General features: G+C 40.9%; 1 protein-coding gene across 2 annotated transcripts in view; it reads right to left on the bottom strand.

The window, feature by feature from the left end:
• The window catches only part of DPYD (dihydropyrimidine dehydrogenase), a 316,371-nt gene that overhangs the window by 163,543 nt on the left and 139,925 nt on the right, over positions 1-12,903 (bottom strand). For both annotated transcript variants that reach the window (XM_042873805.1, XM_042873806.1), the window contains exons 10-11: positions 11,565-11,734; positions 4,959-5,169 (exon numbers count right to left, since the gene is read on the bottom strand). In XM_042873805.1, the coding sequence (XP_042729739.1) occupies positions 4,959-5,169; positions 11,565-11,734 (381 nt within the window). The remainder of the gene's footprint in view (positions 1-4,958; positions 5,170-11,564; positions 11,735-12,903) is intronic.

The raw sequence follows: 12,903 nt of genomic DNA, 5'->3' as shown, positions 1-12,903 counted from the left end.
GTGTTTTTAAAACTGAGAAAGCACATTTCCCTTGTGGTATGGTTGACATGATATCCAGCAGCTATTTCCTTCTGTTTTTCTTATAATCTCCAAGATTTAGGTTAAGTAAAAATAAGGACATGATTCAAAGCCATCTTATATGAGTTCCTAATGTCCTTGGATCTTATATTCAGGGCACTTGAAGGGACTACTTTCTGCACTACTTACTACTGCCTGCAAGAAGGGAAGAACATTGGTCTTCCCAAGCGGAAGCTTTTTCTGTGCCTCTGCAAGGTGTAAGAAAAAATCTTGGATCCATTCCTGAGCTTGTAAGAGATGAACCTGGCTATCAGTTGTCTGAGCTGCCATTGAACAACAACCTTTCTGTTTTTGTTGGTGCCCTCTTTGGGACAGAGTAAGGAGACGAGTGTCTTTCTAATGCTTTCAATCTTACATTCTTTAAAGTTCCAAACTAATACAGCTTTTTTTTTTTTTCCTTCAAAATTCAGCATGCAATCTTGTGCCTCTGTTGCCTTCTCCTTTATAGCCTGATGAGATATTTTACATAAGTTGCTCTGAATGTAACAAATCCCATTTATTTCCATGGAAAACACAGCAGATACAAAGAGTAAAACAATACTATTTGATAGAGAAAATTCTCAGCTACAAAACACCATTTTTCAACATAGTCAGCACCATTAGCTGTGCATTTTTGCCAGCCATGAAGAAGAGCCTGCATGCTACGCTCATAAAAATCTGCACTAGTGGAAGTGACCCACTGTCACACAGCTGAAATTCACCACCCACCACCTCAGTGTGCTCACATCCACTTTCTTCTCTCCATAAATGCACAAGAAGCATCAACGAATGTCAGTGAGTGTCATTTTTTTTGAGGAATTCAGTGGCACACCTTTACTTCATATGCACTTCCATGTCAAATGCCAATTTGTCAGAGTGCCCCTCTGCTGCCATCTGACACACAGCAACAAAATACATTAGAATACTGTTGGAAGGTTCAGTCTCTGCTGCCAGACTACCAACATCTGTGATGTTGAGGGCCAACATAGCAACATAGGAGGCATTACTTTCAGAACAGCCCTCATCTACAATTTGAAATAAACTTTCTGTATGAAAAATAACATACAGTTGAATTATTCTAATGCTATCAAAAATGCTAAACACAAATAATACCAAACAAAAGGACAGTTCTGAATATATATTCTCCATTTGCTGTATTCAAAGAGCAAATAAACACAAATGGAAAAGCAGCAGCAAATTATTGTGCTTGCAAAAACAATATTAAAATGTAAGTGAATACAGAAAAAATATTTTAATTAACAAAACAAATCAAATGGAAAAGATTCCTCAAATAAAGCTTTAAAAGTGAATCTGTGTTTGACTGCCATGACTAATTATGTATCCATGTAATGTGTGTTCAATTTGGGCTTATTTAAATAGCAGAAATGCTCATTAGCTGCAGTATATCTGTGAAGCTTCAATAAACAGTTTAATGGTTTTTATGTTTAACCAATTTCATAAGTTCCTGTAATTTTAGCTTTAGTAGCTCATTAATGTTATTTTTGATATCCATCTTGCAGACTTCCTTTACAGTGAGTAGAAGCACTACTTCAGAAAAATACAAACACACTGTATCTTTCTTAATCTGAAATGTAAAACTGTAACTATCACACACACCAACAGTCTCATTAACTGCTGACACTGCCCAGTCTGGAGGCCCAGAAGACAAAGGAAGGCACAGTCATGCTTCCCAGCATCTCTGCCCCACTAATGTACTGTAACAGGAATAAAAGCACTTTAACTGGTTAAAGCTGGGCCCAGGTAATACTTTGAGAGGCTCCTACTGAAAGACTGCTGCCAACTATTTTCTGCCTGTCACTAGCTTGCTGATCAGAATGTATGTTGCTAGCCTCTACACAGTACACTTGTCTTGCACTCTGTTTGGGAGCACGTTCTGACCAACTGTACTATTTTCCACAATTTTTGTCATGGTTCTCTACATAAGGTCCAGGTTCTTCACATAAATATACAAGAATATAATGAGAATGAAGACATTTCTTCCAGAGTAAAATTTTGCCGTCCCGAAATGTTGTTCCCTTTTATTTATCAGAAAAAAAAAAAAAAAAAAAAAAAAAAAAAAAACAAGTACTCGAAGTTTAGACTTTAGAACCAACTAGACCTGTTTTGAATAGGATGTTGAGGCTGCATGCAGTACTAGGGATGTAATTAGCATTACATGTGTATATGTTGATTAGCTGCAATTTAGAATGGTGCCAGAGATATTTCAGTAATACATTGCAGGCCTCCAAAATAATAAAGCAGGCAAAAAAGCCGGAGCATCAGAAAGGGTACAAAATTTTCTTTCATCTTTTGATTTATGTTAATCAGTTATGATGGTTGAAGAGTTTGGTAATCTATGCAATAATTTAAAAATTTAAATAAAAAAAAAAAAGAAAAAGGCAGCTTGTGCTTGCAAAATCTTTTTATAACAACAAAGAAAAACCTTGTTTTTACTCTATCCATAGTAGATCGATCTTTTTCTTTTTTTTTAAACTGGTTTCAGTAAAGTGCCAATGATCTTATAACAGCCTAGAGGACAACACTTCTGCTTTGTCTATTAGCAACTTCATGAGCATAAAATGGATTTACAACTGATTTCTTTCTAATGAATGATGCATTTATGTGATTTCCAATGGGAGGATGAATATTTACTGAACTGTTGTTTAAAAACACAATTAGCATATTATTTAAGAAAAAAGGAAAAGACTAAACATCTACTGCGAGTGCATGGAGTTTTTGGTGGAAATGTAATAGTTACTGCCCTAGAGAATATGAAACAGCTTGATGAGGATAATAGACTAGAAAAAGCTTTCTAGCGTATAGACTACTTCTGGTCAGTCCAGCAGCACACAAGTCTTTGTGTTGCGTTAAGCAAAACAGGTATATCAAAGAATGTCCTACACTTCACTGAACAGGGACTAAGTCTCATTTCATTCCCTTTGGTTCTCATAGCATTTTCTTTATTCTTACATCAGTAACATCAGTATTAAACATTATTAATAAGAAATAGACAAATCCTGCTAGTTTAACCCATACCAATAGTATACCACCTGTACCAGCATCCATTATTGCCACAGATGCCTTATAAATTAGATCATTGACAGAACTCTGCATGTGCAACAAATAACATGCTTATTGAACATGCATGTGAGTCATCTAGAAATGGAAAAATTCAGACTGTAAAGGCCCTCTGGAGATGGCCTAGTCCAAACTTGTCTTCAAAGTTAGATCAAGTTCAAAGCCAGACTGAGTTGCTCAGGGCCTTGTCCAGTTTCAAGTATTTCTGGTGCTCTCTTCTCAAACTCTTATTGGAGAAATCTGAATATTTCCATCTCTTGAATACAAAAACATGGTGCCTTTTAGAAAGACATTAAGAATATAAGATATTGGGAGGTATTCATGTGTCTTGCTGTCGCTCCTTTTTGTTCTATATGTCTGAAGATTTGGTTATAATTCAGCTCAATAGTGAAAAGTAAATCGAACTTTTGTTAGGCCAGCTTAGGCAAAAAAATAAAGGTTTAAAAGCAACTGAAATGGTATGCTCAGAATAAGTACTTTATTCCCTCCAGTCTTAGTCTTTTCACTTTCAGAACGTACAAAACAAATGCTGATATTTCCTGCCTCTTTCTTTATAATTTGATTTCCATCTTAATAGCAGTTTCACCAAAAATACATTCTGAAATTGAAGAGTGTTGCTCAAACCCAAGGGCAATGATTCTTTTCTTTCATGATCAGATTGCTACATGATTTTTTTTCCCCTCAAATTTTGTGTTCATATTTAAAAACCTCACAACATGTCATTTAGAGGGTGAATGCATAGCAGAAAATACAAGGCTGGCACATTATCATGGCTAAGCAACACAACAAAGTTCGCCCTTTTAGATGAAGCAGTTTGCAGCGTAGGAAAAAACAGAATCACTCCTTTATCACAAGTTCTATGAATCACAACGAAACAAACTGATTGCATAGACTAATATTTGATTTATCACATGAGGTTATGGAAACCCTTCCAAAAGACTTAAACCAGGGGATTTTTAAAAATTATCAACAACAAAACATTCTAGAATTGTTCATAAGTTTTTACTTTCAAGTCACCTTTGTTACATGCATCTGAACTCTTTAACCTGTGTCAGAGAACACAGTCTGAGCTTTGCTCAGTTCTTGTGTTCTTAGTTGAAATCATTTTCTTCTGCTCTCTTTTGCATCTGAGTAAAATGTTGAGACACTGAAATGCCAACTACATACCAATTTCTTTATACTTATTACTGAACTAAATACTTGCTTTCCCTTTTTATTTATTTATTTATTTAATTTATTTTTAAGACCAAAGATTGTAATGTACAAGTAAACAATGAGACATGCTGAGAAAAGCACAGAAGAATTTAACAAATTCTTCTTTGTATGAGAGAAGCCACAGTCCTCTTGGGTACGTATAAGAAGTGAGTGATACGCAGAGTGGCTGAACCAGAAAAATGAATCTGTCTTAATTCTTAATTAATTCTTAATTCAACAGGTAAAAATGGTTTCAGAGATCAGATCAGTTCAGTCTGAAGTTGTAGTATAATGAGTTTCTATAAGGTTAATTAGTGAGTCCAGAAGAACTCCCCAGGAGTATCCTTTGTTATCCCTTCTGCATTGAGAGGAAAGCAAGATATATACTGAGCAATTGTACCTCTAATTTGGGTTCCTGGTCTAGACGGTAACTTACAGAACACTGATGTTAATCATACTCTTAGTTTTGTCCTAAGAAACATAATTAAAGGGCAAACAAAATTCTGTTGAAAGGACTGAGTCACAAGCTTTATAATCTGAAGACTCATTTCGCAAAACCGCCAAAGGACACAAAATGGCTGCAGCTGAAACAACAATTGATATCTATGAAATGCATTACTCAGGATTACCTTCAGCATCACGCAAAACTGAACCAAAGGCACTGATCACCACGTCAGCTTTCAGACGAACAACCTGATCCTCATCCTCTTTCCAGTTTCCATCACTGTCCTGTTCAGTTCGAACAAACTCCATTGCAACAATACGTCCACTTCTAAGTACAACTTTCCGAGGGGAGAGGAAAGGCAGAAATTCACACCTCTCTTCTTTTGCAAGTTCCATCTGTAGAGTAGAAGTAATAAAATAAATAAGCAAACATGATAAGCTTTATAAAAAGTTCACTCAAGATGTTACCACACGTTCTTCTTAAGCAGAAGGCTCTGAGTATGTTATACTGATAGGCATCTTAATACTGATTTCTGTGCTACTCGATCAATCAGTTTCTAGACAGTGGCGCTTGTTAGATTTGCAATGCAAATGGTTTTCTGACACATTTACGTCCTTTTTAGGAAAGACAGGCTGGTGAGGTGAGGTGGTGGAATTGCTCTTCATGCGACAGAGGAACTAGAATCTATCAAGCTCCACCTGGGGGTAAAAGTGGAGAGGTTGTGGGTGAGAGCAGGCTAATACCAGTAACACTACTGTGGGTGTGTACTAAAGGCCACCTGATCAGGAGGAAATTGATGCGGGCTTCTACAAACAGCCGGAAGGTGCCTTGTGATCCAGGGCACTGGTACTTATGGGGGATTTCAATCATCCTGATATTTGTTGCATAAAAAAAAATCCAGGCATGCACGCTCCAGGAGATTCCTGCAATATATTAAAGATAACTTTCTAACACAGTTGGTGGAGAAGCCAATGAAGAGAGGTGTGCTGCTTGACCTCGTTCAGACTAACAAGGGAGGGCTCATTGAGGGTGTAAAAGCTGGAGGCAGCTCAGGATGCAGCAGTCATGAGATGATGGAATTCGGGATCTTATGTTGAAGAAGCAAAGCAACAGGAAGGATTGCTGTACTTCAGAAGAGCCAACTTTAACCTCTTCAGGGACCTTCTTAGAAGTATCCCATGGGCTAGAGCATTGGAAGGAGAGGGAGGCCATGAGAGTTGTTTGACACTCAAACACTGCTTCTTCTAAACTTAAGATCAGTACATCCAACAAGTACATCCTTGTTTGCCAGTATTCCCTTGGTGGCAGGGATGAACGCTGAGATGACCAGGAAAAGCCATCTTATAAATGCATGGCTGAGAGGCTGGTGCAAGCGCAAAAATTTTGGATTCTTTGATCATGGGGTGGTCTACTCGGCGTCTGGCCTGAGGTCTGCTGATGGGAATTGCTTGTCTCCAAAAGGGAGACGGATACTTGCCCAGGAGCTGGCGGGACTTGTAGAGAGGGCTTTAAACTAGATAGGAAGGGGGAGGGGGATAAAGCCAGGCCTGCTAGAGAGCAGCCTGGGGAAGTGGTAATGGGATTAGGTGAGAGGCGAGGGGCTCAGCTGAGGTGCGTCTACACTAATGCACGCAGCATGGGCAACAAACAAGAAGAGTTGGAAGCCATTGTGCAGCAGGCAAACTATGACCTAGTTGCCATAACGGAAACGTGGTGGGATTGCTCCCACGATTGGAGTGCTGCAATGGATGGCTATAAACTCTTCAGGAAAGATAGGCAAGGAAGGCGGGGTGGTGGTGTAGCTCTCTACGTTAGGGAATGCTTTTACGCTACTGAGATTATGACTGGGGACGATAACGTTGAATCCCTATGGGTAAAGATCAGAGGAAGGGCTGACAAGACAGGCACCCTGGTGGGCGTCTGTTATAGACCCCCAAATCAAGCTGAAGAAACAGACGAGGTATTCTATAAGCAGCTGGCACAAGCTGCACAGTCGCCTGCCCTTGCCCTCATGGGGGACTTTAACTTCCCTGACGTATGCTGGGAGTACAGCACAGCACAGAGGAAGCAGTCTAGGAGGTTTCTGGAATGCGTAGAGGACAACTTCCTGATACAGCTGGTCAGAGAGCCCACGAGAGGAACTGCCCCGCTAGACCTGCTGTTCACAAACAGGGAAGGTTTGGTGGGAGATGTGGAGGTTGGAGGCTGTCTTGGACAGAGTGATCATGAAATGATAGACTTTGTGATTCATGGTGGAGCCTGGAGGGGGAATAGTAATACTGCTACCTTGGACTTCAGGAGGGCGGACTTTGAATTGTTCAGGGGACTAATAGGGGGAGTCCCCTGGCATTCAGTCTTAGCGAGCAAAGGGGTCCAAGAAAGCTGGTTGCTCTTCAAGAAGGAAGTCTTAAGGGCGCAGGAGCAGGCAGTCCCCCTGAGCTGCAAAATGAGCCGGTGGGGAAGAAGACCGGCATGGATGAATAGGGAGCTATTCCTGAGGCTCCGGGAGAAAAAGAGAATCTACCGCCTGTGGAAAGAGGGACAGGCCACTCAAAATGAATACAGGGAAGTTGTTAGGATGTGTAGAGGTGAAATCAGAAAGGCAAAAGCCCAGCTTGAATTTAACCTAGCCGCTGGTGTGAAAAGGAATAAGAAACTCTTTTATAAATACATTAACAGTAAGAGGAGGACAAAGGAGAATATCCACTCTTTGCTGGATGAGGCTGGGAATGTGACCACTGAGGATAAGGAAAAGGCGGAGGTTCTGAATGCCTTCTTTACGTCTGTCTTTAAAAGTCAGACCAGTTATCCTCAGGATACCCCTCTCTCTGACCTGGTAATCTCGGCTGGGGAGCACACTAACCCCCCTGTGATTCTGAAAGAAACAGTCAGAGACCTACTGCTCCAGCTGGACTGTCACAAGTCGATGGGGCCAGATGAGATCCACCCGAGAGTGCTGAGGGAACTGGCGGAGGTGATAGCCGAGCCGCTTTCCATCATCTGTCAGCGCTCCTTGTTGACTGGTGAGGTCCCAGAAGACTGGAGGCTTGCCAATGTGACTCCCATTTATAAGAAAGGTCGTAAGGAGGATCCGGGGAACTACAGGCCTGTCAGCCTGACCTCGGTGCCAGGGAAGGTTATGGAGCAGATCGTCTTGAGGGAGATCATGCGGCATGTGCAGGGTGACCGGGGGATCAGGCCTAGCCAGCATGGGTTCATGAAGGGCAGGTCCTGTTTGACCAACCTGATCTCCTTCTATGATCTAGTGACCCATCTGGTGGATGAAGGAAAGGCTGTTGATGTGGTCTACCTAGACTTCAGCAAAGCCTTTGACACTGTCTCCCACAGCATTCTCCTGCAGAAGCTGGCGGCCAGAGGCTTGGATGGGTGCACTCTTGGCTGGGTAAGGAGCTGGCTGGAGGGCCGGGCACAGAGAGTGGTGGTGAATGGAGTCAAATCCAGCTGGCGACCAGTCGTGAGTGGTGTTCCCCAGGGGTCGGTGCTGGGGCCTGTCCTCTTCAATATCTTTATTGATGACCTGGATGAGGGCATCGAGTGCATCCTCAGTAAATTCGCAGATGACACCAAATTGGCTGGAAGTGTGGATCTGCCTGGGGGTAGCGAGGCCCTACAGAGGGATCTGGACAGGCTGGAGAGCTGGGCTGGAGCCAATGGGATGAGTTTCAACAAGGCCAAATGCCGGGTCCTGCACTTCAGCTACAACAACCCCAGGCGACGCTACAGGCTTGGGGCGGTGTGGCTGGAGGACTGCGTAGAGGAAATGGACCTGGGGGTATTGATTGATGCTCGGCTGAACATGAGCCGACACTGTGCCCAGGTGGCCAAGAAGGCCAATGGCATCCTGGCTTGCATCAGAAACAGTGTTGCAAGCAGGAGCAGAGAGGTGATTGTTCCCCTATATTCAGCACTCATGAGGCCGCACCTCGAGTACTGTGTCCAGTTTTGGGCCCCTCACTGCAAGAAAGATATTGAGGCCCTGGAACGTGTTCAAAGAAGGGCAACAAAGCTGGTGAGGGGTCTGGAACACAGGCCATATGAGGAGAGGCTGAAGGAGCTGGGAATGTTCAGCCTGGAGAAGAGGAGGCTCAGGGGAGACCTTATTGCTCTCTATAACTTCCTGAAGGGAGGTTGTAGTGAGCTGGGGGTCGGCCTCTTCTCTCGTGTCATTAGTGATAGGACCAGGGGGAATGGTTTCAAGCTACGGCAGGGGAGATTCAGGCTGGACATGAGGAAGTATTACTTTTCAGACAGGGTGGTCAGGCACTGGAATGGACTGCCCAGGGAGGTGGTGGAATCACCGACCCTGGGGGTGTTCAAGGAAAGACTGGATGTTGTGTTGAGGGACATGGTTTAGTAGGAGCTATTGGGAATAGGTGAATGGTTGGACTGGGTGATCTTTTAGGTCTTTTCCAACCTTAGTGATTCTATGATTCTATGATAACAGTAAGACATCAGGAAAAGGTGATAGGAGACCTGCATGGATGAGCAAGGAGTTCATTGATAAACTCAAAGGGAAGAAAGAAGGTCCAAGAACAATGGGAAAAGAGCCTGTTCATTTGGGAAGAATACAGAAATATAGCCAGAGCCTGCAGGGATGCAATGAAGGAGGTTAGGGCCCACTTGGTGTTTAATCTGACAAAGGAGGTAAAGGATAATAAAAAAAGGAGGAATAACCACATGCATCAGTACAGGTTAGGGGCTGACCTGCTGGAGATGAGCTCTGCAGAGAAGGACCTAGGGGTCCTGGTGGTAACAGATTGGCCATAAGCCAGCAACATGCCCTTGTGGCCAAGAAGGCCAATGGTATCCCGGAGTGTATTAAAACGATCATGGCCAGTAGGTTGAAGAAGTTGATGATCCCCCTCTACCCTGCCCTGGTGAGGCTATATCTAGAGTACTGCATCCTGCTCTTTTGGGAGCTAAAGACAGGGATCTCCTAGAAAGAGTCCAGCAGAAGGTGACAAAGATGGTAAAGGCCTGCAGCATCTCCCATATGAGGAAAGGCTGAGAAACCTGGATCTGTTCAGCCTGGAGAAGAGAAGGCTGAGGGGATCTTATCAATGTTTATAAATATCTAAAGCATGGGAAGCAATTTGATGAGGCCAAACCCTTTTCAGTGGTGTGTAGTGATAGAACAAGCAGCAACAGCCAAAAACTGGAACATAGAAAATTGCACACTAGAATCCACAGCACTGGAACAGCATGCCCAGAAAGGTTGTGAAGTCTCCATCTTTAGAGATATTTAAGATCTGTCTGGATGCCTAGCTGTATGCTGTACTGTAGAGTAACTGCTTTAGCATGGTTGGACTTGATGATCTCTAGAAGTCCCTTCCAACCCCTGCAATCCTGTGATTTCCTAATTATCTTATTCTTCCTTGTCATTTTGAATAACTTCTTTGAGGGCAGAAGACCTACCTTTTGCAACTGGCTGTGCTTTAAGAGGCATAGCATTAACTAAGTACATGATCCAACTTACGTTTTCAAGATTGTGTTTATTATCAAATGCCGAATAACATGTGCAAATAATAGCATGACTGCCAATACTTAATATTCTCTGATGTGGTAAGTCTAAAGTTAGTCTAAAAAACTAAAAAAAAGTCAAACAGCATGCCTTAGTAGAGACTTCAGTATTTGATTGTCTTTACTTGACAAATAACATAAAGCTAGTATATTTTACATTACATAATATCTTACGAAGTGTTCAACCTGACATCATTCTAGCATGGCCATTACTAGCTAAAGCTATTTTTAATATATTTTTTTCAAGACTGCTGCATGATGTGATAACATGAACATTGATAGCTTTTAGGAATTGACCTAGGCTGCTAACAAAGATTTGGGTTCAGAGTGACAGCTGATTCTTAATGAGGAAGAATCTGAATAGCATGAATCTTTGCCACAATGACTTCAGTAATTTCATGGTGTTTAGATGTCTTATTTTAAGTGCAACAGAAACATAATTATGCTTCCAAACATCTTTCTTTTTCCACTTCCATCCACTTTGTATAAGATCTCTAAGACGTCCACCTTCTTGAAAAGAGATTATCAAATTCCCATAAATCTTTTTTTAAAGATGCAATTGAGGTACTACTAGCTAAAATCTTTCAAAAGTATGGAGGATATACCAAAAAAATTTATAATGGAAGAAGCACCAAAATAAGAAAATCTAACCAGAAAAAAAAAATTCTTGCTATACAGATAATTGAGGAGGCGTAGCCAGTTTCAGAATTTGCAGAAGTCCTGATAAATGCCAAAGTGCAACGTCAAACTAAAAATTAGTTTGAACACTGAAATATGTGATTAATGTCATCTCTCTATTGCCACTGGCAGTGATTCAAACAAAAATCATCATAATTTCCTTACAAGAATTTAGAGGCTCACAAAGCTGTGTCAAGATCACTGAGATTCACTAGGCAGCAGCCATAAAGTCCATTCCTCGGACCTGAAGAGCTACCTATAATACTCCAATGCCTCATGGATCCCTGGGGTGCCTCCAAGATTTTCAGACCTTTACAGATTTCTACTTTACAGGAAATTTTAGCCTTTTTAGGCATCTCTCTGACTTTACAGGGTACAATAGAGAAGTGACTTCTCCAAAGACTACATAAACTGAGCTTTAGAGCTTAAATAAACTTTCAGATACATTTTAAGAGCATTTTTAAAAACAAATATTTTAGTAGATGTCTTTTAAGTACCAACACTGCACTTTCAGGCTCTACAGAAATAACAACCATTATTCCTTCTTATAAATAGTGTTTTTCACTTTTACCTCTTCTGGGACAGCCCTGATATTAGTGAAGCCCTTTCTGAAGACCACAAACACACGACGAGCTCCACAGCGTAAAGCAGATGTTGCACAGTCAAAAGCAGTGTCTCCTGCCCCAAGTACAATCACAGTTCCATGTATTGATGGCAATGGAGAGTGACAGGCACATATCCCTGAAAGATGAAAGGAAAAACCCCATTTTCAAGTATGAGAAACCATTTCTGCTTGACAGCTCAAAAGGTACTTGTACTCAAAGCAGTGTAAAATTGCATCTTACAGTTTCTAAGCATGGAGTGTCACTATCAAATTATTCTGCTTCACTGAAAGACAGTTTTATTCCCATTTTTAAGATACGCTCATATACATAATTGTATAGTCAGAACTCTAAGGAGCAGCACCATTCTATCTGGAAAGGATACAAATGATGCAGTTCTAGTTTTGTGAGTCCTTTTGGGTAGAAATTAGCATTGTAATATGTTTTTATTCAAAAATTAAGCTTCTCGTGTATCAGACTCAGTACCACGATGGCTTAAGAAAAAAAAACAACTCATTACAGATCATAATGAATATCACTTGCTTTTTTTTTTTTTTTTTTTTTTTTTTTTTAAGACAACTTTTCAGTGGTTGATAGATTCGGATGATAGCTTCTCAAAGTTAGCCCCTTAGACACAGTTTTCTGTGAGGCATTTATGCTGACGTGGTTCTCAGAAACTATTCCCTATGACAGCTGAACATCAGGCAGAAAGATTATTATTATACTAATTCCTAAATGTTGCACTGGGAAAAATAGTTGATCTACAGTGGTTTTCACAAAGTGTTTGCAGAAAGTTACATGCAGAGAATGTTGACATTGTGTGTTTGTTACCCATAGCTTGTATTTTCGGATTCACTCTGTGTATTGCATTAAATTCCACTTTGCTATCAGTTTAAGTAGAACTATTTATTAGGGAAACTACTGCAATTCAAAGACAATGCCATAAACAATATAATGTTACATTCTCAACCAGCCTGCGATAATTTGAGTCAGGAGAAACTAACCGTGTAATCATTGCACTGTGACTTGAATATCCTGCTACAGCACTAGCAGATTTTCAACATTCTCAGTTGTACAGAAACACACAAATTATTCAATAAAACAGTAGTTGTAATTTAAACATAGAAATGGATTGGAAATATATATCCTCTCTCCGCTTGCAAAATGCTTGATATATGGCAAATGCTATCATTTTCCCCCACGTATATGGAATTGCATTTGCCATTTACTTAATAAGACTCCTATTCTTTCTAAACTTTTTTATTTTATTTTATTTTTAAAGAATTTAATTCTCCACAAAAACTGCAC

The sequence above is a fragment of the Lagopus leucura genome, unplaced genomic scaffold (assembly GCF_019238085.1).
Source record: "Lagopus leucura isolate 7727_CA_CO unplaced genomic scaffold, USGS_WTPT01 Super-Scaffold_100009, whole genome shotgun sequence".
Taxonomy (NCBI): domain Eukaryota; kingdom Metazoa; phylum Chordata; class Aves; order Galliformes; family Phasianidae; genus Lagopus; species Lagopus leucura.
The sequence above is the reverse complement of the archived record's forward strand: the minus strand, read 5'-3'. Positions and strand labels throughout refer to the sequence as shown.